The sequence below is a fragment of the Struthio camelus genome, chromosome 27, assembly GCF_040807025.1.
Source record: "Struthio camelus isolate bStrCam1 chromosome 27, bStrCam1.hap1, whole genome shotgun sequence".
In the NCBI taxonomy this organism is placed as follows: Eukaryota; Metazoa; Chordata; class Aves; order Struthioniformes; family Struthionidae; genus Struthio; species Struthio camelus.
The window spans coordinates 7,850,887-7,877,299 of record NC_090968.1 but is presented as its reverse complement, the minus strand read 5'-3'; the positions used below and the strand labels follow the sequence as shown (position 1 = coordinate 7,877,299).

At 39.5% G+C, this 26,413-nt stretch overlaps 1 protein-coding gene and 1 long non-coding RNA gene across 2 annotated transcripts in view; one reads left to right on the top strand and one right to left on the bottom strand.

Moving 5' to 3' along the window:
• Positions 1-74: 74 nt before the first annotated feature.
• Positions 75-3,161, bottom strand: LOC104148760 (uncharacterized). Its single transcript, XR_695198.2, has 3 exons — positions 2,743-3,161; positions 1,715-1,797; positions 75-1,394 (listed from the first exon to the last, which is right to left on the bottom strand). It is a non-coding gene; the product is annotated as an uncharacterized lncRNA (long non-coding RNA).
• A 273-nt stretch (positions 3,162-3,434) lies between these two features.
• Positions 3,435-26,413, top strand: part of KAT6A (lysine acetyltransferase 6A) — a 49,939-nt gene continuing 26,960 nt past the window's right edge. The window contains exons 1-3 of the mRNA XM_068920658.1: positions 3,435-3,534; positions 5,365-5,414; positions 5,527-6,297. Of these exons, the coding sequence (XP_068776759.1) occupies positions 5,695-6,297 (603 nt within the window). The 5' untranslated portion in view covers positions 3,435-3,534; positions 5,365-5,414; positions 5,527-5,694. The remainder of the gene's footprint in view (positions 3,535-5,364; positions 5,415-5,526; positions 6,298-26,413) is intronic.

Sequence of the window (26,413 nt, the reverse complement as noted above, 5' to 3'; positions counted from 1 at the left end):
CCACTGTATGCCTATATCCTTATTTAGGGTATTAGATGATTCAGCATGCACCAGATCAGATTTTTCCTATGACAGAAAAGAATGAAGGAGAAGTGACCTATTCACCTAATTCACCTTTAACAGTCATGATTTGTATCAAAAGCCCTTTTAAAATATAACAGCAAATACTGTTTTTAAATGCCTTTAATTCAAGTTAAATGGATTACACGCTTAAGATCAGCATAGGGATAACAGTTAGACATTTAATTATGACAGTATTTTAAATTTAAAATTATTATTTTTAAATCATCATTTTACTTTTAACAAAAAGGTATTGTAAGGATTACTACATTAGGCTATGAGGCACCTGGAGAGTGTATTAATGGGAGCCATATAAGTACGGTAGATAGGAACCAGCAACACAGTTAAATTGACCAACAGCATATGTAGTTTTTGTTCCTATGCATAACAAAAACCTTTATACATATATAAGGCTCTTTGAGAAGCTCAAACCTTTCTATTTTAAACCTGGAAATTAAAAACTGCAGGGAGGGGTATCTCTTTTCAATATAGGTATTTCCTTTTTGTCTCATGAGAACACTACTCAGAGGTTTGACTGTATTATACGTTGTTTTAAAACAACGTATTTCCTTCAGATTGCTTGCATTCCTCATCAAAATTGTGAACATTTACTCAGTTCACAATGTTGTTGCTTCTGTATTTTTCCTCTGGTAACATCACGTTTTTTAATCGTCAGGAATGTTAGTACTGATGCAAGAGCAACCAGGGAATAATAAATTATTTATGCACACCAGAGGAAAAGGTTGTTGAGGGAAGAGGGGGAATACATTTTTCTTCAAAACCCTACAGATTTATGAAAAAGTAATCATGAGGGATACCTTGTCAAAATCCCTTGAGCAGTTCTGACCTTTAAGGAGTTCCTGCGTAGCTGGGACGCTACTCTGAAATTTAAACTTTTCCAAGAATTTTCCAGAACTTTACTGGCATCTGCAGGGAGTAATTTGCAGTTAAACAGCTGTTTACTCCTGCAGAAATGCCCCCTGTCTGTTTCCAACCTGTTAGCACAGAGATCATATTTTGTTCTGAAAGTGAATAAGTGCTTTTCTGCACAGTGGCTCGGGAGCTTATAGAAACTGGAAACTAAAAGGAGAACACTGCAGATGCTGCTGCCAGAACAGAATTCTGTATAGCTGGGTACCTTAGTGACATCCTGAAAACAGCTCAGTATACTTCACTTCAGGTACACAAACCCCCAGGGAAGCCTAGGCACAGTCAAAGAGCCATGTTACAAAATGGTGTTGCCAAACTGTGCGCTATCTTTATGATAAAACAATTCCTTACCATCTGTAGTTTGCCATATGCAGGAATTCTGATGATATAACTGTCAGCCTGTGCTGTGAAAAATAAAAAAAAGAAAGTAGAAGAAAACAGGCTATTTTTCATTTCTGAAATACTGTACAATATCAATTAATTTTGCAAGGGTGCTAATAATAACCTACTGCAAATTCTGAGACAAAAAGCAGTCCATAGGCTGATACTCTGTTCAAGGAGCACAGAAAGTTTGGTTTCACCGTTACGTACTGAATCTCCCCAGTACTTGCTGTGCTTACTCATGTTGTCTTCTGTATATGTTATGTTGATATCTTTACGAGCTTTTCTGAATTTAGCACCACAGTCTCATAATTTAAGGTACTAGAAGCCATGCAGCACTGACCTGTGAAGGTTTGGGAATAGGTAGGAGAGAAGAATTTGTAGCGAGAAGCCAACTCTGGAAAGGCAAGGCCAGACCTCTCCCATCTACAGGGCAGAAACAGAACTAGTTGTGTGGTATCTAATACAATAGCACTTCAAAGTCAATTACTTCCCTGAGCAGTTCAAGTAATAAGTAACTGAAAACATGTACTTTCTTACTGAACAATCTATTGTGTTAAAATGTCATAAGAGTTCCTCTTGCTCAACAAAGAAATTTCTCATTTCAAGACGCTAAACAAAGACATTCAGAAAACCCCACAAGTTTATCAATTCTGTCTCCAAAACATTTCTTAAGATTTTATTTTTTTCTTTTCTCAAAAAGGGAAGCTAACATGAAATTTTACACAATACTTCTCCTTTAAGTCAATGGCAAAAAGTGCCTTTCTAATGAGCATGTGCAAAACTATAACAGAGCTAGAAAGAAAGGCTACAGACTTGCATACAAAACATAACCATACAGTACAGATAACCCAATGAAGTTATTTTAATCAAATATTATGTAGGGGACAATGCTCTAATTTAAAATATAAGAGTTTGTGAATTTGTCTACTTTTGACACGTTTGATCAGTATAGCGTACGCTCAAAGTAGAAGAAAAATCACACTGTTCTATAAATTAACCAAAGAAGGTGGGCCTTTGTGTTCAAACAGACACTGACTTCAGTGACAAACAGCCAGCTTCGCGGAGCCTATTGCAGAAGCAAGATCAAATACGTAGGTAAGTCCCACGTTATTTCAGTGTAGAATAGCTAATGTTCTACCAATGTATTTTTGCACTACAAACTGGAACATATCTCAAAAGAGTGTGTTATATCAGAGATAACGTCAGAAAGCCATGCAAATTATTTTACAAAGAGACCTAAATATAGAGCAGCATCTAAATATCCGCAGGTGTAACTACTACTTTACACCTTCTCAAGGAAAACAGGTTTGCTGCTGTGTGCGATCTACCTTTGGGCAGCTGAACCCGAAACTCATTCGAAATTGTTACCTTCCACGTGCAGGAAGCTGCAAGTCCGCAGTCCTTCATCTGGGAGCCCCGGGGCTGCAGGCCAGCTCCCCCCGGCTGCGAGTCAGCACGGGGCTGTCGCGGCAGTTTGAGAGAACGTATTGCTGGCCCCAACAAAACGCCCTTTAAAAGAAAAAAACTCTAAAAACAGACAAGGTCTCCGGGCAGCAGAGAGCTACAGGCAAGGCAGAACTCCCTTCCAACGTACATGGTGTCATTACTTCAGGATACTGCATCACTTCAGTATCTTGAAGTCAGAAAGAAACACAATTATTGTTCCACGTACATGCTTAATCGAGCCTAGGAGATGAATTTCCTAACTCAGAGATTACAGTCATCTGTGAACAGAGCGCGGCCACTAGCCCGAGCCCTCCCGCTACCGCGGTCCCGGCGCGGCACAGTCCCACCTCACGGCTCCCGCGTCCCGCCGCCCGCCGGGCTGTGCCTCCAGCGGCCTTCGCCGAGCGCCGCCGCCGCCGCTCCGGCCCCGCTCCGGCCGCCGCCCTCTCGCCGCCGGCCGCCCGGCCCCGGCCCCGGCCCCGCCGCAGCCGCAGCCCCCGGCCCGGCCCCACGGCCGCCCCCGGCGGCCCCTGCTCCCGCTCCCGCTCCCGCCGCGCTGTTCCCCGCGCGCGCCCCCGCCCGCCGCGGGCTGTTCCCCTCCCACGCCCCCTCCCCCCATCGCAGAGCTCCGGACCCAAGATGGCCGCCGTGTCAGTTTCGGGCTTCGCCGCCGTCCGGCCTTTGCCTCTCGGTCCTCGGCTCCCGCAGGCCTCGGTAAGTGGCGCTGGCGGGGCCGCGCCGGCTCGGGTGCCCGGTGCAGGGGAGCGCGAGCGCGGGCGGCTGGCGAGCCCCTCGGCCTGGGGAGGGGGAAGGCCTGCCGGGCGCTCCAGGCTCGCGGCCTGTTCCGGCCCCGCCGCCGCTCTGCGCCAGGCCCGGGCCCGGCCGCCCGCTCCGCTGGGCCCGCTGGGCCCTCGGGCCTGGAGCGCGGGCAGGCGGCGGCCACGGCGCAGCGCGGATGAGGCGGGCGGCGCAGGCCGCGGGGCCGCGGTCTGAGCTCCGCTCGGTCGCTGGCGCCAGAGAGCGCGGGTGAGGCGGGCGCGGGCCCGGCCGAGCCGGTGCGGGGAGCCGGGCTGCGCTGCCCGTCTCCCTGGGGTGGGGGTGGAGGGCGGTGTGTGGCCCGCTGGCTGCTGGGCTGCGGCCTGCGCCCGGTTCCGCCGGGCTTCCCTGGAGCGAGGCCCTCGCGTGGGGCAGGGCGCCCCTCGGGGCGCCGCGTGGGGTCCTGCCGGGGTGCGGATGGGGACGAGCGATAGCAGGTGCAGGGCCGCTTGCCGCGCAGAGAGCCAGCGGGTGCGCGAGCCGGCCCCGGACCGTCCGCGGTCGCCCCAGCCTGGCTGGCGGTTACGTAACGTCCCGGGCACCGGGCTGCGCCGGGCGGCGAGCGCTGCCTTCTCCCGCCCGGGACCTGGGGCGCGCGGCCGCCGGGCGCCCCCGGAGCACCGCTTCGCTCTGCTGGGGGTCTCGAGGACCGCGCTCCCCTCTGCGTCTGTTGGTGGGGTAAGAGAGCTCTAGGCAAGTACTGCTGCTCCTCCGGTTTGAGCAGTAGTTCTGAATCTTTCTAGGACTGGCTATGTGGAGCTGTGCAGTTGAGTCTGATGCCGTGTGCAGATGTGTTTTGTGTGTTGATAAATTCTTTAGTACTTCCTAGAAAGCAGAATGGGAGAACTGTGTTGACAACTAACTCGTGACTAAAACTTCCCTTGTATGAAATCTTTATTCCTTGTAATAAACAGTTTATAAATCCTTCAGGCGTAGCATGCTTTCACAGTAGAACTTAGGCGCAACATATTGTTACCACACTAAGAAAAAGCCTTTGTTAAAGAGTGCTAAAGACTGTGAAGTAGAGCCTCGTACCCTTCCATCTGCATCTTTAATGAGCAGTGACATAAGCTTTCCCTCTTCGTTGTGTATGGTCACCTGTTACTTTGTCCTCAAGTGTTTTCAGTGTGTCTCATCTATGGAAGACTATATTGTTGTATTCTTCTTTTCTATGGTCTCTGAAAGTGGCACATTTAATTACAATCTCAAGCTGTGGGGTTTTTCTTTTCAACTTTTTTCCTTGATGGAACAACTGTCATAGCTTTTCTTAGCAGGAGGGAATCAGACCTATGGTTACATTCCTGGAAGATTTCTGAAAGTTTCCCTCTTGCTGTTTGCTCAAGGCTCTTGACAGTTCTCACTGCTTTCTATTTAAATTTCAGGTGCAGTCATTAGCATGCAAAAATCATGAGAGTTGCTGCTTTTTAAAAATTGTTAAATTTGTTTTTTTTCTCCTATGAATGTAGATGGTGATCATTAATGATATAAAACTTGGTGCAGAATTAACTAACTTTTGACTCTTCCCCTCCCTTCCTCTAGGATATATTGAGTTAGTTATTTCCATGTTAAATCATGCTTTTATTTGTAGTGAATATGCAACCTTAGGTATATACTTCAATGTTTTGGAACTGCAGTAATGGATTAAAAACTCTGCTGTTTTTAATGAATTACTTTAGGCTTTGTTTTGTTTTGTTCTTTGAAAATGACTCTCTCCTTGTTTTCTTCCAGGCCTAACGTTACAGTTTCTCTGATTGTGAGCGTAAAGACCTGAAGTTGAGGTGAGATGTGCTGAAATTTTATATCTTTGTGGGAAAACTTCCTCTGAAGCTGTTATGGAATTTACTAGAAAGAATGAGGAAATTTATAATTGTTTTGCTTTCCTCTCTTCAGTGTGAAAACAATTCATGTTTGAGAAAGGAGGAGTAATTCAGAACAGAAAACTTGTATGCTATGGTTAACTGGTTCCCATCATCCGAGAATCTGTTTTCCCACGGTGTGAAACTTGTTCAGCATCGGGATAAAGGATAACGACTCTATGGATATACAGAATTCTTCACCATGGTAAAACTCGCCAACCCGCTGTATACGGAGTGGATTTTGGAGGCGATCAAAAAGGTAAAGAAACAAAAACAGCGTCCTTCAGAGGAGAGGATATGCAATGCGGTATCTTCGTCGCACGGTTTGGACCGCAAAACTGTTCTGGAACAGTTAGAGTTGAGTGTTAAAGATGGAACTATTTTAAAAGTCTCCAACAAGGGTCTCAATTCCTACAAGGATCCTGATAATCCTGGGAGGATAGCACTTCCAAAGCCTCGGAACCATGGAAAGTTGGATGGTAAACCAAACGTGGACTGGAATAAACTTATCAAACGCGCAATTGAGGGCTTGGCCGAGTCTAGTGGCTCATCCTTGAAGAACATCGAGCGCTTTCTGAAAGGTCAGAAAGATGTGTCTGCATTATTTGGAGGTAGCGCTGCCTCCATTTTTCACCAGCAATTAAGATTAGCTGTCAAACGTGCTGTTGGCCATGGGAGGCTCCTTAAAGATGGACCTCTGTACCAACTCAACACTAAGGCAACCACTAATGCTGATGGGAAGGAGAGCTGTGAGTCTCTTTCCTGTCTCCCTCCAGTGTGTCTCCTTCCCCATGAAAAGGATAAGGTAAGGCCTTATATGCACCAGAATTTTCTTGGCATTGATGAACTATGTCAATACAGAGTTATGATTTGAGGTCAATTTGTTTAACTTGCACCTTGTAGTTTAACTTGCACCTTGTAAGGTAGAAGTGACCAATGTGCTTTGAGGATCCTGCTTTCTCCAAATTTCTGAGCACGATCAAAGTGGGTAAAAACTCGCGCTTTAGACCTGAAAACTGCAAATGACCTATTGTGAGGAACTTAACGTTTATGTTTCTATATGGTGGAATGGAATGCATGATGAGAGGCTTACTAGAGTTATGTTAGCAAAACATGGGAAGTAAACCTTCACACTTTAAGGTGAGGTGGATTTGCAAAGCAAACTTGAGATCATCTTATTTTCATGTTTTTATCAGACTGCCAGCTCAGCTTCTTATCTGAATACAGATAACATAGTGAAGCCCTGGATTAGCATTTGGGCCCTAATACTGTGTTAGCGGCTTTCTGCATTAACAAAAAAAATTCAGTTTTTGTTTCAGTACAGATTTGTTGCAAAATATGAAGTAAAAGTACATAGGATATAGCAGTTAAAAGGAGGACTGAAATCAGGGGATGTGGAGAGCAAGAAAATGTTGGAATTAACACTCGTGAACTTCTGCTCCCTTTTGTGTGCCCCACAACCTTTGGGTACAGTTTATAAGAAAAAGTAAAACACTTTGCTGTTGTGTTTTCTCTTATTTTTATGCCTTTAGTCTTCTTTCCATCCTTTTGAGTGCAAAAGATTTTACCCTCCACTACAACACTGAGATCAAGTTGTCTGAGTGAAACTGATACTGTATCTTTCCTGTCCCTGCTAGGCTGCTGTGGTTAGAGTAGTAGAGTAAAGCTGAAGTCTGTTCTTTGTTTATTGTAGACCAAGTTGCCAGTAATTCATACCTTTGCATTACAAGTCCAGAATTTAGGGAACATGAAAATTGTTTTGTCTGTCCATAGAAATGGATACGTTTTTCAGCCGTGATGCGGACTTTTTGTTGGAAATATCCTCCTCAATGATGAGTTCTTTAAGTGTGGGCTGCTGATGCTTTTCAAATCAGTTTCACTCTCCAGAGAGAGTGCTGCTTTATGGTCTATTAGAGACTTATGGTCTTAAGCGCTGTAGGAATCTTCTTCCTAAAAACCTACACAGCTGCTGTATTGCTAGTCAAGGTTCTTTTGTGTTTTAATTGTGGAAGCATTACTGTGGTCACAGCAACAGCGGTGTGCTGTGGGCTGTTGGAACACAGGATTAAATATTACTATGCTGACAATTCTGTCGGCTTCTTCTATCCTTTTTTAAGTGCTCTTTGTACATATGTTTCTTACGTACTGCTCCAACGATATCCACAGTCAAACCGGTATAGTTATAAAATGGCATGAAAACTGGTTGTAAACAAGCCTGGCACATGTGGCAGCTGGATTGAGAGTGGTATTAACAGTGGAAAATATTAAGTGTGCACATTTTTATTACCCCAGTATGTTTCACAGCCTGTCCAGTTTTCTTGTAATGTGCCAAAACTCAGGACCAGTATGATTTTTCTTTCAGACAAATTGTTCTATGGGGGCTTCTTAAGATGGGTTATGTCAGAGTGGTGAATGATAGCATGGGCCACTATAAACACTGCATTTGGCTTGGGTTTTGTTTGTTTGTTTGTTTTTCCACAGTAAAATATATGAATCAAGATTGTGTGTGTGTGCCTATAAATATGTGTGTATGTTTTAGGCCATTATATATGCTCCTTAATTCCTCTCTACTTACCGAGGTTCAAGCAGCTTAACCATTAAAAGGGTTGTTAGTAACATCAGAAAGGGTGTTATGTGCCGTGAGCTCTTTCACGGTAAGTATATGAGAAATTTTGCAAGGGATTTCTTCAATAAATTCTTCTGATCTTTTTTAAACTAAGATCCTAGATTTCTGCTCTTCGTATACCGTATCTGTGCTGTGTAACCTGTGCTGAGTTTCATACTGGTTTCCTGAGTCATTTTGAAGATGTGAGATTAAAACATCTGTGTAAATTCTGCCAGTTTTTATTGACCTGCAGGTCAATGGAAGCCAAAAGGTCAACTTCTATTGTGCAGAGTTTCTAAGGCACAATTTTTTTATGCGGACGTTATGTGATAATCTTCCTCCACTGCTGTCTAGTGTTAAATCTCAACCAGTTATGCAGGTGCAAAACACTTATGCTTACTATGCAGCAGTCAGTTATGTGGGTTATTGGGAGAGAATGGTGTGCTTGAGAATGGTGTGCTTCCCTCTGCCGTGGAATCATTCTGCATAGGTTCTATAGGGGTATGACAACAATGTAAGTGTGATTCTTAGAGCAATCTTAGCAACCATATCAACATAACCCCAGCCTCCCAAACCTGTGAATAAGAGAAATGTCATTATGATTTCTGTATTGTTATTATTTTTTTTATCATTGCACCATGTTTGGTCCTTCATATTCATTTAACAACTCTTCATGTTTTCATATGATCCAAATTTGGGATCCTTAAAGAATAATATTTTCTTCTTTTTGTTTGTTTAAATATAGCTGCCACTGAGCTGCAAGTACTTACCTGACTGTGTTCTATAGTAGTGTCACTTCTGTTTAGATGCCTGAAAGCAAATATTCAGCTCTGGATGTTTTCCCTTTTATTATGAGATTTTCCCTTTTATTATGAGATTAACTATGATTAGCTTGCAGGAAGTCTATGAAAGTTGTAGCCTTAAACGTTTAACATAAAATAAATGTAAAACAGTACTATAGAAGTTGTTATGTTTAGTAACTCTTTCTTTCTTTCTTTCTTTCCTCGAAGATTTTTTTTTTTTTTTAACCTCAGTGTTCTGTGAATACTATGTTACAGCATTCAGTGCCAAAAAGCCTGGCAAGTCATCATGGTCTCCCACACTAATGCGGTAGTAACAGTAAGGTTTTGACATCCTGAGTCTAGAAACACTATTTGGATTAAAACGAGCAAACCAAAAAAAAACCCTACTAATAGGCAGAGCTTGGTGCTGAAATTTAGTTACCTGTTAGGGAGAGTGGGTAACAAAAAGGGAGTTCTCCTGATTTCAGTTTTAAGTGCTATATGTGCTTTCACTCATGCACAGGCTTTTGGGAAGTGTGGCCTTTTCTTCAGTTTCCTGTAGTTTAGAAGCTAAAATAGGAAATGCATTTAAGAGCTATTTTTACCTTCCTTGTGATGTCCTGGACCAAACACTGGACTCGAATTTGATATTGTTTGTATAGTAGGTGACAGATTGCTAGGATCCGTGACACCTATCCCCTTTTGTGGAAAGGGACGAGGTAGATAGGAGGATGGCCGAATTGTTTCAATAACTAGGATTAAATAGAGTTTATACTGAAATTATAATGAAAGAGAAAACAGTGAATGGCCACTTCTTGGTTAAGTATCAGGCAAGTACTGTCCCTTCAACGTAACTGGAACCCAGGAAGCGTAGATGTCAGGCCTCCCACATTAGGTCAGCCAAAGAGATAGCAAGTGTGGAGCAAAGAACGTGCTACAGCAAATCCAGCGTCCATCAGCGATGGGTTTTTTCTTCCCATATCTGCAGGCAAAGTGCAATACTGTGCAAGCTGGACTCTAAAATATGTAATTGTACCATTACTGTCCAATTTCTACAGTAAAGCCCTGATTAAATATACATGAAGGATTTCCCTAAAGTATAACTGTCACTTCTGTTTCATGTACAATTAGTCTCCTTGCAGAGAGAAATGATTTTGAAGTATTTTTCCTGGGGTTAATTTCTGTATGCTAGCACTTGTTCAGAGGATCAGTTTTATTCGTGGAAAATTCCTACAAATTATTATTAAAAACATTCTTTTTCTAAGTGGAAAAATCTCTTTGCTGCTTTAGAAATCGTAACTTATCTTCTAATGAATGCCATATATCTTTAGATAGCTGAGGACAGAACCTGTTCATCTTCATAGAAGTTGAACAAAATCAATGATCCCACTGTTTTAGCATGTACCAGGTATTGGGGAGTGCTTGGGAATAGAAAGCCTTGACAGAAGGGTATGCAGAAAAAAAATTATAGAGTATCTTGGTGAAATTTCACTGCTGCTTGATTTGACTAGGGTTTTCACTGTTTTTGTTGTTGTTTGTGATCAGGGTGGGTACTGTTGGGATGATTTAGGAAATTAAGTTTTCCTGCCAACACCTTGCATCTCTGCCAGAGATTATCATGGCCACTGCAAAGACAATATGAGTGGTATGTTACTCCTCAACTGCTGTAGTTTGTAGCTCAGTATGTTACTGTAAAAATGAAATTGGTGGTTTTATGTGCTGCGATGTGAAATTCTCCTGCCGTTGGATGGAGGGAACCTTCACTGAAGGGGCAGAGGACAGCAGGGGGCAGTAGCCTCTTTAATCACTCCTGTTGTGAATCGTGAGGACATCGGAGGCCTTGATGGCATGCTTCTGAGTTTGCAATGCAACTTGCTTTACCTATACTTTATCTAGATCACCAATACTTTTATTTCTTTGCTTACCTTCTGGTACAAAAAATTGCCTTTGCAAGATGATAAAGACTGATTTCTCTCTTTTATAGTCACTTAGTTTGAAATACTCTATTCATTTGAAGCATGAAAAGTAAACTATATCATATTTCTATATGACTATCAAACTCGTTATCTATTTAATTATGAGAAACTTCTCATGCAGCTCTGTGCTGCATCTTTAGAGTGCTGGGGGAAAGGACTGTAATAACTTCAAGAGTGTTTTTTTGACCAGAAATGTTGAAATAGTTCCCCCCCCGCTCCCCCTTTTGCTAATGCACAGTGCTGAAATAGAAGACTCGCTGAATCTGTGTTGGTCTGGAATGTCCTGGTTGGAGTTCCTGAGCAGTTCTCATTGGTACAGTAGCTTTTATTTGTAGGGATATGATATCTAATAGTTTGAATCATATTGTATTGGTACAACACAAAAGGGTAACCAAAAAGCATCTTGTTCTAGAAAACTTGGCATTTAGAGTAAAAGACAGAGTACATAAGACAGAGCACGAGATAATATAATCTATATAACAAATAGGAGTCATAGCATGCTAGCTACATGCTCAAATTTTTAATTATGTCTCTTAGCAATTACAAAACAAATACAATAATGATTTTGAGATGACAAAAATGTTATGGTCATGTGTTACAACAATGTTTATTGCAGTTTATATCATCCTTTGGAACTGTTTACCTGGATCTCAAATTTGTGTAATACGATGGACAACCTAGAAGGAAGAATCCAGTCACAACTTGAATACTAGCTGTAGACAAAAACTAATGAAGATGTAGGAGACCAGAGTGTGATATTTGTATAAAAGCCCAGGCAAACTGTGTTATCTTATTAGTGCAGCAGTTCTTGAGAAATGCTGAAGTTGTTATCCCAACAGTGCCAGAGTATGATGTCTCACTGCCCTGTGTGTTCTCTTTATTTATTCACTGTAAACAAAAATAGTAATGACATATTTAACAAAGGGAAATCAGATTCACCATTTGTGTGGCCTATGTAAGGTGTTCTTACTGTACGACTGCAATTAACAATGGTATTTAGTACTATTTAATATTTAGTACAATATTATTGCAATTCAACAATTACTGCAATACTACAATACAACAATATTTAGTACGCTTTAAGAGCAAGGAGATCTTTTGTGGTATATATCATTGTGAGGAGCTAAACTACAGTAAGATGCAGGTGTTAAGGCTGGAGAGGTGGAAATAGCTCACCCTGGGGTTTTTTGTTGATGCTTGCTACAAAACAGTTTTAAATGGTTGTAAGAATTTCTGTAAACTTATTGTAACAAATATGATAACAAGAAGTCAATTAATCAAAAGAGACAGTGAAATAGTTGCTGTGCATGGTGAATGTTTTCAGAGCATTTGAAATGTGATCTCAGGACAATGAGTAGGACAGTTTCTGTCATAACGGAAAGGAAAGTACCAATTGTATTAATTGATCTCCATTTGCAGTCTTGTAAAACTGCTTTTACATCAGTTAAAATTGGAGAGGGATGTAGTAGCCTTTAAGTAAACAGCTAAATATTGTCCTACAATACATCTGACAGTATTGAGGTCTATAAAAACAGTTCTGAATGTGCTTCCTGAAAAAATCGGGAAAACATTTTTGGCTGAATAACAGGAGGATTATTAGAGCAGTATTTACTTTGTTGCTACCTCTCATGTGTTCCTTATGGCATGTGTTTCCAAATTTTGTGTTGCTATTTATATCTGTCTGTATTCATCAATCATTTTAACTGAGGGATATTATATATGCAGCATCCTTTGGTCTTTCCCCATTGCAATTAATAGTTTAAGATCCCTGTGTGCACTCATTGTGTTTGTCAGATGACGCCAAACTTCTTGTATCCTTTTGGAAAGTTGCTTTGCTAAGAAGACATCATAGTTGTTTTGGAGGCCATTAAGTATGTGATCGCTATTGCTAAATTGTACCTGTTTTAGAGTAATACCTGTTAATTCTATGTCTTAAAGCAAAGAACTCTCCCGTTATTAGTAAGGAAGTTTCTGGATTGCTTTGTTTTGGGTGGAGTACCTAAAGGATCTGCAACCAGAGCATTGAAATTATACTTGGAGAGCTCACTCTTGCTCTCCAAGGGTGCTCTTCAAGCTTTAGCTCCCAGCTGGAGCAGGATTAGGATTCACTCTATTGCAGCTGGTTCCTTGGAAGCCAAGACTGTACTTCTCTGTCTAAAAAGTCGTGGTCGATAACAGATGGCCTCCATCTGTACTCTGGGTAAATCTGGAAACCCAAGCGCTAAAAAATTACTCTGAACTTGATTGGTGAACGCGTGAAGCACTTCATAATAATAGACCAAATTTAAGTGGATCAGAAGCATTACTATCATAGACAGCTGTGAATGGATGCTATCAGATGGTGCATTTTGGGGGAGAAATGCTCCAGAATGAGACCAAGAGGAGGTCTGGCAGAATCTAGAATACTTGTTAACTTTAAAAAAAAAAAAAAAAAAAAAAAAGTGACTGTGGAAAGGGATCAGATGTTACTGTGTTGGAGTATCTATGCCAGTGGTGTACTACTGGGGAGGAAGTGTTTGTAATGGCATGCACTGACACAGCTTCAGTAGAAATTGAACATAGGATTGAACATAGGATACCAGTCTTTAATGAAATGAAACTGATCCAATGTGTTGGCTGGATCCCTGCTGTTAGTGCTTTCTGTCCTGGAGATTGTTGGCAGATATGGAATGACACATCTCTGAAGTGTGGTTAATAAAGGAACTTTATTTATTGCAGAGCTTTAAAATATGGCCAGACTGGGAGGGTGGATGATGGAGAACGTTGCTAAGTAAACAACAGCCTGGTTCCAATGTTAGCTTTGTTACGTAACAGGAGGGGAAAAACAGCAGAGAGAATGATGGTGTAGATAGTTCTCTCCCTGCTGTTCCTCTAGTTTCCCAGCAAATCTATGCTTAGTGCAACGTCCTTCTTTTCTACTATCACATTTTATCTTAAATCATTGTGGTGGAAAAACATAGTTAAAAAGGCATCAGTATTAAATGAAATAATACATTGTTTAGTCAAGAGATAGGTTCCATGTTCTTAAAATAACTACTAAATATGCATTCAACAGAAAATCTGGGATAGAAATCCTATATGTAACACACTGTGGATTCCTGTGACCTCTGTCCTCTGTGGAGTATGTGGGTAGATATGTTTTATTGCTACTTGCCCCTTTAAAGGGTTGCAAACTAAATTTATCCTAATGACCTGTAATAAACCATGCTAGTCTTCCTTCTGCTTCTTCAGGTCTTCTCCTTATCTGTTGTGTTAATCTGACTTCAGCTTCTCTATCCTCACATTTTTCTGGCTGTGTGAACAGCGTTCCTTGGAACAGGCACTAATACTGCTTCATGCATTGGATGGGAAATTGTAGTTCAAGAATCTGTCAGTCTTTGAATTGTTATTGCTGTTATGGTAAACCTGAACCTGTAGTGAGATTAGAAATGAAAGGAGAGAGAAGCATGTCCAAAAGTACTGGCCCTTGTGTAGGAAACAGAATCCTATTGGCAACATTATTTGCTTGTTTTGAGTTACTTTGCAGACCAGTTAACTAGTCTGTGGGCCCATATATTAATGATAAATTACAGCTTAAAAATAATGATTTTTTTCCCAAGCATGTTGCTATGAGATCTGTGGAATCGCCAGCACTTTTAATTGTCAATGCCTCAGTCAGTTCACCTTATTCTTAAAAACTGGATAGAACAAATTATGGATCTTGCTATGCAGCTAAATATCTGCATAAGTGTTATAAAAATATGATAATGGCACTTTTCCTATTCCAGAATCTTTGCTGTTGAATTTCAGTATCCACAAATTAAGGCACCATTCCATCTTCATTTTCTCATGAGTAAAATGGGAATTATGTCAAAATTAACAGTATTTTGAACCAGAAAGGAAATCACCTTTTATACTTATTTTCCCTCAATTTCTGTTATACCGTCCAGTCTGATTTTTAAAAGCCCCCCAAAATCTATGACCTATAGAGCTTGTAGATATGGGTATGTAAGCTTGATTTAACTTAAAATTCTTTAAGAATATGCATTCCCCCCCCCCCAACCCCCAAGTATTAAGTTTCTCCTCAGTCCTTAAGTTTCAATCCTGAATATTTAGTAATGAAGTCTCTTGATTGGAGTGCTGGATCCCTGAATTTGTCTGGACCCATAGTGAATTCCTTGAAGGCACATATGGAAGAAAAGGAAGTAATACTACTGTTCAGTGTGACAATAAATAAGCTTCAGAAATTGCTGATCTTTAAGGTGCATGCAAAAAATGTTGTAATGATCTCAGGAAAAAATAGATGCCCTTGTTTTGTGTTGGTACTGAATACTTTTTAAAAATATCCATCCATAAAAGTATAGTGACTGGTGGCCTTACTTCAGCACATACTCTTCACGTGGATTTGAAAATGCAGGGTGCCTTCGTATGGGCAGTCTCTCAGCAAAAGATTTCTCTGGTGGAAAAAGTTTTATCTGTGCCTGTTTGGGTTCTTGCCAGGCTTGCTGTTAAAGTCCGTGTAAGGCTGCCTACATAAGAATGATCTCTGCTTGTGCAGACTGCACAGGGATGGAGGAAGAAGAATAGCATGAAGCCTTTGTGCCATTTGACATATTAGTGAGGATTGTGGATCAAGAACATGGGACTTTGTTAAACCTTTCCGCGAAGAGTGTTATAAGATGTTGAGCAGTGGATTTTGATAATGAAGGGTTATATGCAGAGATTTTTTTTTTTTTCAATCTAGTGTTCAAGGTAGATCTTCAAAAAGTCCCTTTTGTGCCTTCTCTGTTAGCATGTTTACGTGAGCCTCTGCATTGTGTTACATATTTTTGTTAGTTCATGTTTATATTCTAATCAAGGTGTTTTCCCTTCTTTCATGGCGATGGATAATGTTGAGGTAAAGCAGCATACAGTATCTAAAGAGGGAATAATTTACAATATACAAGAAAATTACTTAGGTGCTTACAAAACCTTCTCCTAAATAAACTCTTCTTTTTAGCAATCAAACTCAATACTGAGGTTGCTTATTTTCTGTGAAAAACAGAAGTATCGTGGAATGCAGACTGTTTCCAGTGGGAGGAGTTAAGATTTTAGTTTGATGTTTTTGTTGGTTTGAAGGGTGTGTTTTGCTTCTGCAGCTGTGGAAGTCTGACTTAGAAATAATATTTCTATCTAAAATTGAGTGATATGATCATCTGTTGCTCATAAGATGACATTCTTTATTTTCTTGAAAATTAGAAAACTGGGGCAAAGTGTAGGGGAGAGAGAACTTAAAGGATGTAGCTTTGAGTAAAGAAAACCTCAGTAACTTGAATGGACAGGTTCCTGATTCAGAGGGTGAAATTAAGTAAGTTTCTTTTGATTGCAAATTAAGAAATTTGAGCCTTCCACCATATCCCCCCTCCCCCCCCCCCCCCCCATAATTTGCAGGCAGGAAATTTTGGCATGTGATTCTGACTATGACGTAGAAATCTTTAATTCTTTTAATCCTCTGATTAGATGAGTTGTTAGCTTTGGGAAGTTTATTTAATGATGGGCTGTCTAAATATTTCAAATTGAGATTCTATGAAGTTCTTATATGCATGTCTAATTTTAAGGTATTTTTTTCTGTTTGAATGTCAGCCTCAATTAGTATCCACGTTGTTTTTTTCCCTGAATTTACAAATGTTATAATCACTGCATAGAATTTGGCCTGTATATGCTGCACTAATATTTAGCTTGTTCACCTTCACATTCTACCTTACTTCTGTAGTTAGCATTTCAGATATCGTCTCCGTTGCAGTAGTCTTTCCCCAAACAAGAGCAGACTTATTTTGAAAGTATTATATTTTAGAAGTTTTAAAAATCCTTTCTTTTTTAATGACTTGTTATATTTTTCTTATGAAGAGATGATATATTTCATACTTGTCATTTCTGTTGTATACTTCTTTCTCACCTCTTCCCTTATACTCATTGTAATGCAGTCACGATTTAGACAGTGTATTCTGCCGTATAAATATGCTTAGCTCTCTCAAATGAGACCTAGCCAAATGAATTGGAGATGAAATATCCATTGACACAGGCAAAAATACATGCATGGGTTACTGTAATAATCTTTCACATGTTTCATAAAATATACTTAACATTGTTTACTGGAGTACAGACTATATTTTAAGGAATTTCTCTTTTAATCTCAAGTTCATTCATATTGTTCCTTTGCCATACTGTTTGCAGAGAACATTAAGAATTGGAATTTGATAACACTTGGAAGAAGAAAGGCAGGTGACTCTCCAGATTGAGGGGGGGGGGGGAATGAAACTCTGTATGCAGAACTGCCACAAACTTATATTATTGAACAGTACTCCCCAGATTATGCTAGTTTCCCTAAATACAACAGAAAAATATTATTTGTATAATTACTTTGGTAATATAAACTTCACTAGTCCTATTTTGCCAAGGCACAGAACTGAAGCAATCACACACTCACACAAAAAGCATGGAGTAGAATCTAGATTTTCTGATGCCTTCCTCATTGAAACATGTTGCTTCATGTTTTAAATCACTTTCGTCGTGTGGTGTAGGCTGTACTTCCCTTCTAGCTTCTCTGGTTCATCTGCTCTCTCCAGTAGCTTCAGTATTTGAGGCAGACCTTTGCAATAGCATCAGATATTTGAAGTGAGAAGCAATAGCTTGTCACTTGGTGGGTTGTTTTTTTGGGGTTTATTTCTTTACTTGTTTGGATTTTTGTTTTGTTTTTTTAAAGACCCAGCATTAATTCTCAGAAACCATCTATCTGTTAATGCTCCTAGATGATATACTGCAGTGGGGAAAGTTCCGTAGGCATTAGTCGTAGTTCATTATTTCTCTGGGGTGCTAACATTCAGGGCATCTTAAACAGTGAAGAAAAAAAAGTACTGGTATGAGCGTATGTATGTTTCTTTTATGTTAGCTTTAATCTTACACTTACTGATTCTCAGCCACAGTGACTACCAAAAGCAGACATATAATAATGGGGCGAAGATGGTGCTGGGTGGCTGGTGAGCCTCTGATGACACTAAGATGTATGCAGGAAGTATAGTGCATTCAGGTTACTGACAGTGACCACTGATGCGGTGGGCTACTGACTTGGCTGTGGAGGCTTTCCTGTGAGTTTTGAAGTTTCCTACTTTGATCCTCCTGAATTAAGGAGGCTACAAAGCAGAAGGATTGGCTGGAACTGAAGCCTTTAAATACTTTTTTCCCCCCTCTTTTTCATAGGCACCTCTCTTCTCTCTAGTTGTTTTTAGGAGGGGTACAGTCTGTGAATCTGTACAGCATGTTGGCTTTCCAGACATCCTTTGTATAGTAACAGCATGTGCTGAGAGGCTGGCAGACTATAAGACAGTGTCATTTTCATTCGCTCTGGCTCCCTCCCTCTCTGGGTCTGGTGACATTACATAGATAGATGTGCCTGCGAGAAAAACAGCAGAAGGAGTTGAATGTCTGCCAAAAATTTGCAGTATGAAACTGAGCTGGCTGCTTGCAGTCTTGTTTTCCCGGATCTTTCATTGTGTGCTTGTGTTCTTCACTTGCCAGGATGTTCTTTGCTGAACAAACACACCAGCAGTGAGATCTCTCCATCCTTAGCATAACGCTGTCTCACACAGAAGCTTTGGATAGGGAGTAACCTTATCTCTCCATTCTAAATTATTCTAATTTAATCAATTATTCTAAAATGTTTTGAATGCTACTGGTATCTTATTCTGTTTTTTCCCAAATTTGAGCTGCTTTGTTTTGTAAAAGCAGTTAAGTATTTGTTTACAGTTTCAGAAGTGGTAAACACAGGAAACAGTCAAGCTGTGAAGGATAAAATCTTTCATCTTGTTCTTCCAAAGTTAAACTGTATTTACATGGTGGGCCTCCAAATTTAAAGGACTATGGACATCAATAGGGTGTGCACAGGCATTGGCTAGAAGAGATAAGAAAGATTAACTTAGATTGTTAACTGTACTGAGGTTCTTTAAATTTCTCTTTGGTTAAATAAATTGCTCATGAACTTCCTGCAGACAGAGGATACATGAAAAGTTGCATTAATGTTCAGGCTTGGCTAGAACGTTGTTTTGACAAACGACCTCGAATAGCCAGCAAAGGGGCTTTTCTTCAAAGGGCAGTGACTGTTAGAAGAGGCCCGCAGTGAGGCCCGCAGTTTTGGGGGATTTTTTTTTTTTTTTCTCCTCCCAGTGAAATGGTACATGCTTTCTCCTCTTCCATGCTGCAGAAAAATAGTTGTATGAAAACAAACAAACAAAAATACCCCTGTAACTTGCAAGATATCTAATGAAATTCACTCTTAAGCTTTACCAGTACACCTCAATAACCATCAGAAAAGTAAGAGGTGGGGAGAACCATAGAAGATATCATTATTCATGTGTTTTAATGCGTTGCAAGAAAGATGCAGCTCTCGTGGTCATATAGGCATTTTATAAGTACTGCGGTGGCATAGCATGTATATTTGTCTGCAATTATTACAGAATTTGAAACCGTTCAGATATGAACTGCTAATAAAATTAATTCTCCATAACTTGTATATGAGACTGCCATAGTAGTGCTGCCTTTTTAATCCAAGAACAAGATATTTTACGTTACAGCTAGTGAAACAAAGCCCTAGAAATCTCCTTGATGCACCAGTGAGTGACAGTTTTGAGAGTATCACTACAGTTTGATTACTTTTTTATTTGAATGCTCTTTACTTGTAATTCATTGTTATCTACAAATTGGGTTTCTTCTGGCTATTGCCATATGCTTTCTTGCAGCTATATGAGGATTTTGGAGGTGAAGTTGGATAGAAGCATGTAGGAGGTGAATAGAAGATTCACAGTTTAATGATACTAAGTGACTTGCAAATACAAATGCAGTGTAGACAAAAGCAAAAGAAAAGTGTGCAAGTGAAAGGGCTTGGACTAGGGAGGTAATTTAGAAGCTCATCCTTAGGGAGGGAGGATGCCAGTCCAATGAAATACATGCATTACATATGTTTTACATCCAGCTACTATTAATTAGACCCCAGCTTGCTTGATTGCACCCATCTTTTCGTACTCCTTGCCATGTACGTTACATCAAATTCTGAAGCATTTCAGTAAAATGATCAGCTGCCTTGGATTGCACAACTGCTTGAAGTTTTCCCAAAAAATCAAACTGATAAAAGAAAAAGAATTCTCTTACTCACACCAGTTAACATCCACACAGTGACTCATACACACAGATAAGTGAAAGTAGCTGAAATGAAATGAAAACATTTGAGTTCTGAGGTTTCAGTGTAATTCCTGTGCTGAAATTGACCTGGAATATCAAAATTTAAGGAAGAGAAATGTTGTTCCCTTTTTCCAGCTAAGTAAATGGAAACAAAGACAAGGTATTGTTGTTGCCATTCTTGTTGATAAGATTGAGGTGTCCTTGCTAGCCTGGAAAAAGAGAAAGTACCGTTTGGGACCGCTGCTACCTGGAGTAAGCTCTTGCTGCAAAGAAAAATCTAACTCCTTGGTTAATTGGTTACTTGATTCCTGCTCTGGCAGACTTTTGACAGGGAGTATCTCCTAGATTACTGCGCTGCTGACTGCATATTATAAAATATATATTTAAAAAAAAAACCCAAGGACTCTCATATCTGCTTGAAGTACTGGATTTTTTTTTTCTGCCATCTCTCTTCCTGTACTAGCTGCAACTAGGAAGTTGACACACACTTTGGGATTTAGTGGTAAAACTTTCAACTAAAAAGCCTGGAGAGTAGCAGGTGTTTTAACCTGTATTTTAAAAATATAGGACTACAGCTCAATAAATCTTTCTTCTGAAAGCAATCCATTAACTGAATAAAGATATGATTATGAGTGGTACTTTTATACATCTGATACAGTAGTCTTTTTTTTGTTGTTTTTGAAAGACAAATTATGCCTCATTAATTTACTAGACTTCTTTAAGCGTGTCAGCTTATATGACTGGGCCATCTTCAAATACTAGGTTTCAATTTCCAAGGACCTTGATGGTATTTTACAAGGGATTGCCGATAAATAAATAAATAAAAGGGCAGTTGTATAAGAAAATAGTCTCATGGGTTAGAGGCAGGTAAAAAGAAAGAATAGGACTAAATGTACAGTGACCTTATGGAAGAAAGGGAATTACAGTCTCTCGGACAAAAATTCAGAACGGAGATCTGAACAGTGCTCCCTGATGCTAATAACGTAGCATGCACCTTTGGATTGATGTTGTCTTGGTTCCATTTGGAGTGTAACGACGTTAGTGCTTTTGCAGGTAGAAGAAAGACGGCAGCTCTAAAAATTGTTCAAAGGGGGCACAATCATCTAAAACACCATCTGAACATAAGGAGAAACTTCTTTACTGTGAGGGTAGCAGAGCACTGGAACAGATTGGCTGGAGAGGTGGTGGAGTCTTTATCCTTGCAGATACTCAAAAGCTGTTTGGACACAATCCTGTGCCATGTGTTCTAGGTGACCCTGCTTGAGCAGGGGGGGTTGGACTAGATCTCCAGAGGTCCCTTCCACCCTCGACCGTTCTGTAATTTTGTGAAGATCTTTTCTAAGTTTGTGCATCTGTCAGCTGTTTAATGAGATTGCTTCTAGAAATTACTTGAATTGGCACATCATTTATATGTTCCTATAAAATGTGGTGGGTGCTATCAGCATTCATTGCTGTTGGCTTTCCTGTGCCAAAAGGAGTGAAACTGCCATCAGCCACATTCTGCTATGCAAAAACTATTCCAGTCTGCAGTGCATGCCAACTAACAAGTCAATACTTTTAAGATGACGCCTACAAAATTAACCACAATGTTGGGACCAGCAAGATGTGAATATGCAATTGAAGTCAAAGGGATTGATACCTTCTGTGGAGAACTGGATTACTAGCATCCAGAAGTGTCTACTGTTACTTCTGAAATGCAGCTATGCCCAGTCTTATCATATGAATGAATTGCATGTACTTTGGTAACATTCAAGTGCATAGAGATGTGCGAGTCTCATAAAACTGGATCAAACGGTACTGATGACAGAGGAGGATGTTATATGTAACATCATTTAAATGAAAGTTTGGACCAGGAGGGAAATTTGATATAGTATAGTCAATATTTCTTGAAATACCCAAGTGGTTTAAATACACCACATTTCTTCTAATATATTTAAACAGTAAACTTTTTTAGTTCCTTCTATTGTTCTAAGGATCTTTTTTGATCAATAAATACGTAGGATTGCAGTGTTCAATGGCACAATATTTACCACTGGATAAGAAGGTATTAACAGAAAGGACATATTTAATGCTTCTAAGTTGTCACTTGTTGAAGTTGTTATTTCTTAGGAAAGTCTACAGAAACAGATCTTTAAAAAGCATCATGAAGGCTCAAAGTGATAGTAACGTCGGCTATTGGCATGTTGCCTCTAACTTTGGCAGACTTTAAATAGGAACTACTTTGGGTTGCAGAGAAAGGCATCTCATTGGCATCATTTGATAGGATTACATCAGTAGTTTTTTTCCAAAACAAAGAAGAAATATTTACTGAATGTTTCTGCGTTTCTCATGTTTGTGATAATAATTCTGTGATGTATTGTAATAAATGCTGTGCTTAGGATTCTTTACCCATTGCGCTTTGAAAAGAGCTGCTTAATGTCTATAAATCTGCTGGCTGTGGGTTTTTCTTGTTTTGTCTTTTATTTTCTATATGCAAGGTCAGTTAATATAGTTCATTCCAAGATTGTGCCTATCTAACTGCCAAGAATTGGTTCATCTGCTATTGCCATCATCAGAAAGGTTGCTCTATTACTGTTGAATATTTCTTCCATGTATAACTGCTTATATGTAGTCCAGTTTGTTTATTTATAATCCAATGTATTCATTTCCCTGTGTCTCCTGTTTTTGAATAATTTCATTGTCCCTCCTTTGAAATTTGTTGCCATATCCTGCTCTTAGGTGGATACTAGAACTAGACACACAGTCCTAGTGGTAGTCGTGATAATATCATTTCTGTTTGATAATCTTCTTATATTTACCTGTAATATTTAAACATAGAAATAGATGGAAATGTGTCTTCCTTTTTTTGTGTTATTATTCACAATTTTATCATCTGGTCCCTGCAAGGAGCTTTCCCCTTCCTCCCTCCCACCCCTTTCTTATAGGCTTTTCTATTCTCTTTATAGTTCTTGCTTGCAACCCAGTGATAATTTGTTACTACTTAAGTCATCTTTCATGTACACCTAATTCTGCTGCCAAAAATCTTGAAATCTTTTTGTCTTTTTCATCCAATTTGCCTCATTCCATGGCATCTGCTGTTATGTTGACCAGAGCTGGCTATTGAAGAAATTCCCTTTTATACTTCATGATTTCAAGGGAGTCAGTTGTTCAAATTATGTAACTGTCTTTGTGGGGGGCTTTAGCTTGTGTCTCTTTCCAAAGAAGTAAAGCTATTCTCATTCATTTCTTCAAAAAATTGAAAAACATAACTACCAACTAGTGCTTATGTAGTCTTTCTTCTAAGCGGTGCCCAAAGTTTGAGTGTTGTATCTGCAGTTATACTGCAATTCACTGAAGTTAATCAGGTGTAACCATGTACTTATGTCCATTTTGCTATACTTGCGGATGTTAGACCAAATGCATCTTTGATGTGTCCATAAAGGTTGATTTAAAAACATCGGCTCTTACTGTGTGATTGCCAGAAGCATCCAGATACGATTTGTCTGGATTCATTACCTTATGCTTTAGGGGTACTGCCCTTCTCCATAAATAAGTAGTCTTCAAATGCTACTGTGATTACCTACATGGGGGGAAAAGGAATTCTGTTGGTTGTCTAGTTGTGACTGTATTTTGACAGCTTTTCGAAGTACTTACAGTTAGTAGCTTGTTTCTATGTAACATGATATGCAGAGTAGGTATCTTCAGCTTATGGGAAGTGTATGAGTTAAATCATCATTTTACAGTCCTTTGAACTAAAACCAGAAATGTTTTTTTTGAAATATGAAAGCAAATTTACATTGAGGTCTGATGTAGATTTCAGTTCTGAAAATATATCGTTCCTTTTATCTATATTAAAAAAAAATTGTGCTCGTTCCATTACAGTATCACGGAATGTTACTGTGTTCAAAAGCAAGGATACTCTGGGTTTTCAGGTTGAGTGTTGTGGGTTTTTGTGTGTGTGGTTTTGGCAGTCTTAATACAGTTAATTATTTCTGCTTTTATTTGGTAATTTCAAAGCTAACAGAAGAGCCTAGCATAATATAAGTGATTTTGTCATAACGTGGTTGTCGTTCTTAAGCTTTCTTCTGCTTAATTGCTTTTGTAATACAGGGCTTAAACCTTAGCATTTCATAGTGCAACTTTAATACCACATTGGTTCTTAACCCTGAGTTAGAAATCAGTTAGCTGTTTATGTCAGAAAGTAAGGTTTAGCTGTTTATGTGAAGAAACTGTTGCTGTCTAATGTTCAGTCACTTTAAAAGATTTTCTGTGACAAAAGATAAATGTTTCTCTTTACCTTCTCTGTGAAAGATGATGTCAACGATGCAGTTGAGATTCTGTATGAAAATTCATCACCTTGGACCGAAATAAAACTTTCTTGTGATGAGAGGAAACAGACAATTCCGAGATATTAAACGATGTTTGATGAGATGATTTCTGGCAAAACTGCACTTGTAATTTTGTGGAAGTTACAATATGCTTTATTTAAAAGAATCTGATGAGCTTTTTTTTTAAAATGACTGAACTAATATCTGACTAAATATAAAGGACGAACGAACATGCTGGAATTGTTTTGAGGGATTATAAACCATTATACTACATCTTTGTTGTGAATCAAGAAAATCATTGCATTTCTTTCAGAGAGGACCAGTAGATGCCTAAATAGGGATTAATGCATTCTTCAGTTCTCTTGCTGATCTGCTTGGTGGCATTACTCAAGGAACTTTCTCTGGGCATTTTCTTATCTGTAAATAGAAATAATGGTGCTGATCCACTCTGTGTAGTATTGAGATGTGGATAATACAGCAAAAAAACCCCTAGATATTGTTCTTATGGGAAAGATCAAAGTTAATTAATAATAACTTCTTCTGAGACGTAGTAAGTACTGCTCAGGAAGAGATTGCAGGCAAGGGGACAAGGGAATAGGAATGCTTCTGAGAATGTAGAGAGTGAAAGTAATTCCTGAAATCTTGATTTCAAAGAAATTAAAGCACTGAGAGATCCTCAATACACAAATTTTACCCCGATATTCCTTATAGTGACCGCAAACAGCGAGTTGTGTGGCATCCGGAGTCCAGTCATGGACAAAAAGAAAAGGTTTTGTATACAGTCAGTCTTCTCCTCTAGTGCTAAAAGAGGATGCAGAATCCCTACATAGCTCATTTTGGCCCACGTTGCTATGGTGACTGTGGCTGGGGAGATCCTTTCTGGCTTTCCACGAGAAAGAAAATGCTATTTTTCTCCTCTCACCGGGAGATAAATGGTTTGTGTGCTTGGCATTGTTATCTACAGTTGTGTTTCCTCTCTTTCCCAGAAAGAGCAAAGTGGAATCCCTCAAAGCTCGACCTGTAAATGTACTGGTACTGAGGTAGTTTGATAGGCTTTAGGTGATTACACTTAAACATCTTCTGGGGCTTACCCAAATGCTGAGATAAACATATGTGTTCAGGCTGAGGAATTTCAGGCTTTCATTCCCAGGTAGTCGTGCCATGTCGTGTGGCTTAATTCTGAAATAGTATTCTAAAAAACTTCTGAGGTGTTTGTTCTGATTGCTTCCATCTAGTGGATGTTTTGAAGAATACACCTCAGGCTATAAGTATACTGCATCTGTGTGCTGTTTCAAGCTATATTATTGCAATGTGAAACAACCTGATTTCTGCAAAAAGCTGTTCTGAATATAGCTGTTGCAATGGCTTAACTGGAGTAAAGATTCCTAGATGTTCTTCTGGCATATGCTTGTGTTTAGTAATTAACAATACATGTGTATGTGATTGCATAATATGCTCTGCAAAATGTATATGTGAAATTATAAATTGTAACATAATACAGCTATACAAATAATGTGTCTAGAAGGTACCATAATGTGATTTTTTTCATATTTCCAGTGTTTTAAACACAATTGTAGCATATTTTTTCTAGTATAACTTTTAAAATTAAATTTACCTTATATCTTTGTTATTAAAACTGTAAGTCACAGACTTGTCCTAGGAAAATGCAGGCTTGGATTAGAGAGAACTTGCTAGATTATGAATTCCAACACCAAATATTACATGCAATCAGGTTATTCTTTCTCTCTCGTTAGTTGATCAATAACCATTTTAAAACCAATCAGTTTGTTGCATTCGTTACTTCTTTGGGGAGGCTGTTGTAGAATGTCAGTCCTTTGATTTATAAACCTCCTACTTATTTCAGGCTGAAAGTACTCTTGGCTAGTTAATATCTATTTTGTTATTTTGCTAATATTGTGCCTCGTCTGAAATACTTCTTTTCACCTACCTAACGTTTAGGACTCCTGGACTTTTTTTTACAGAGATCAAGCCTTTTCTTCTCCTGCTTGGATGTTGAGTGCTAAACAGCATATTCCTTATGTTTTTTTTATGATTTTGTGTA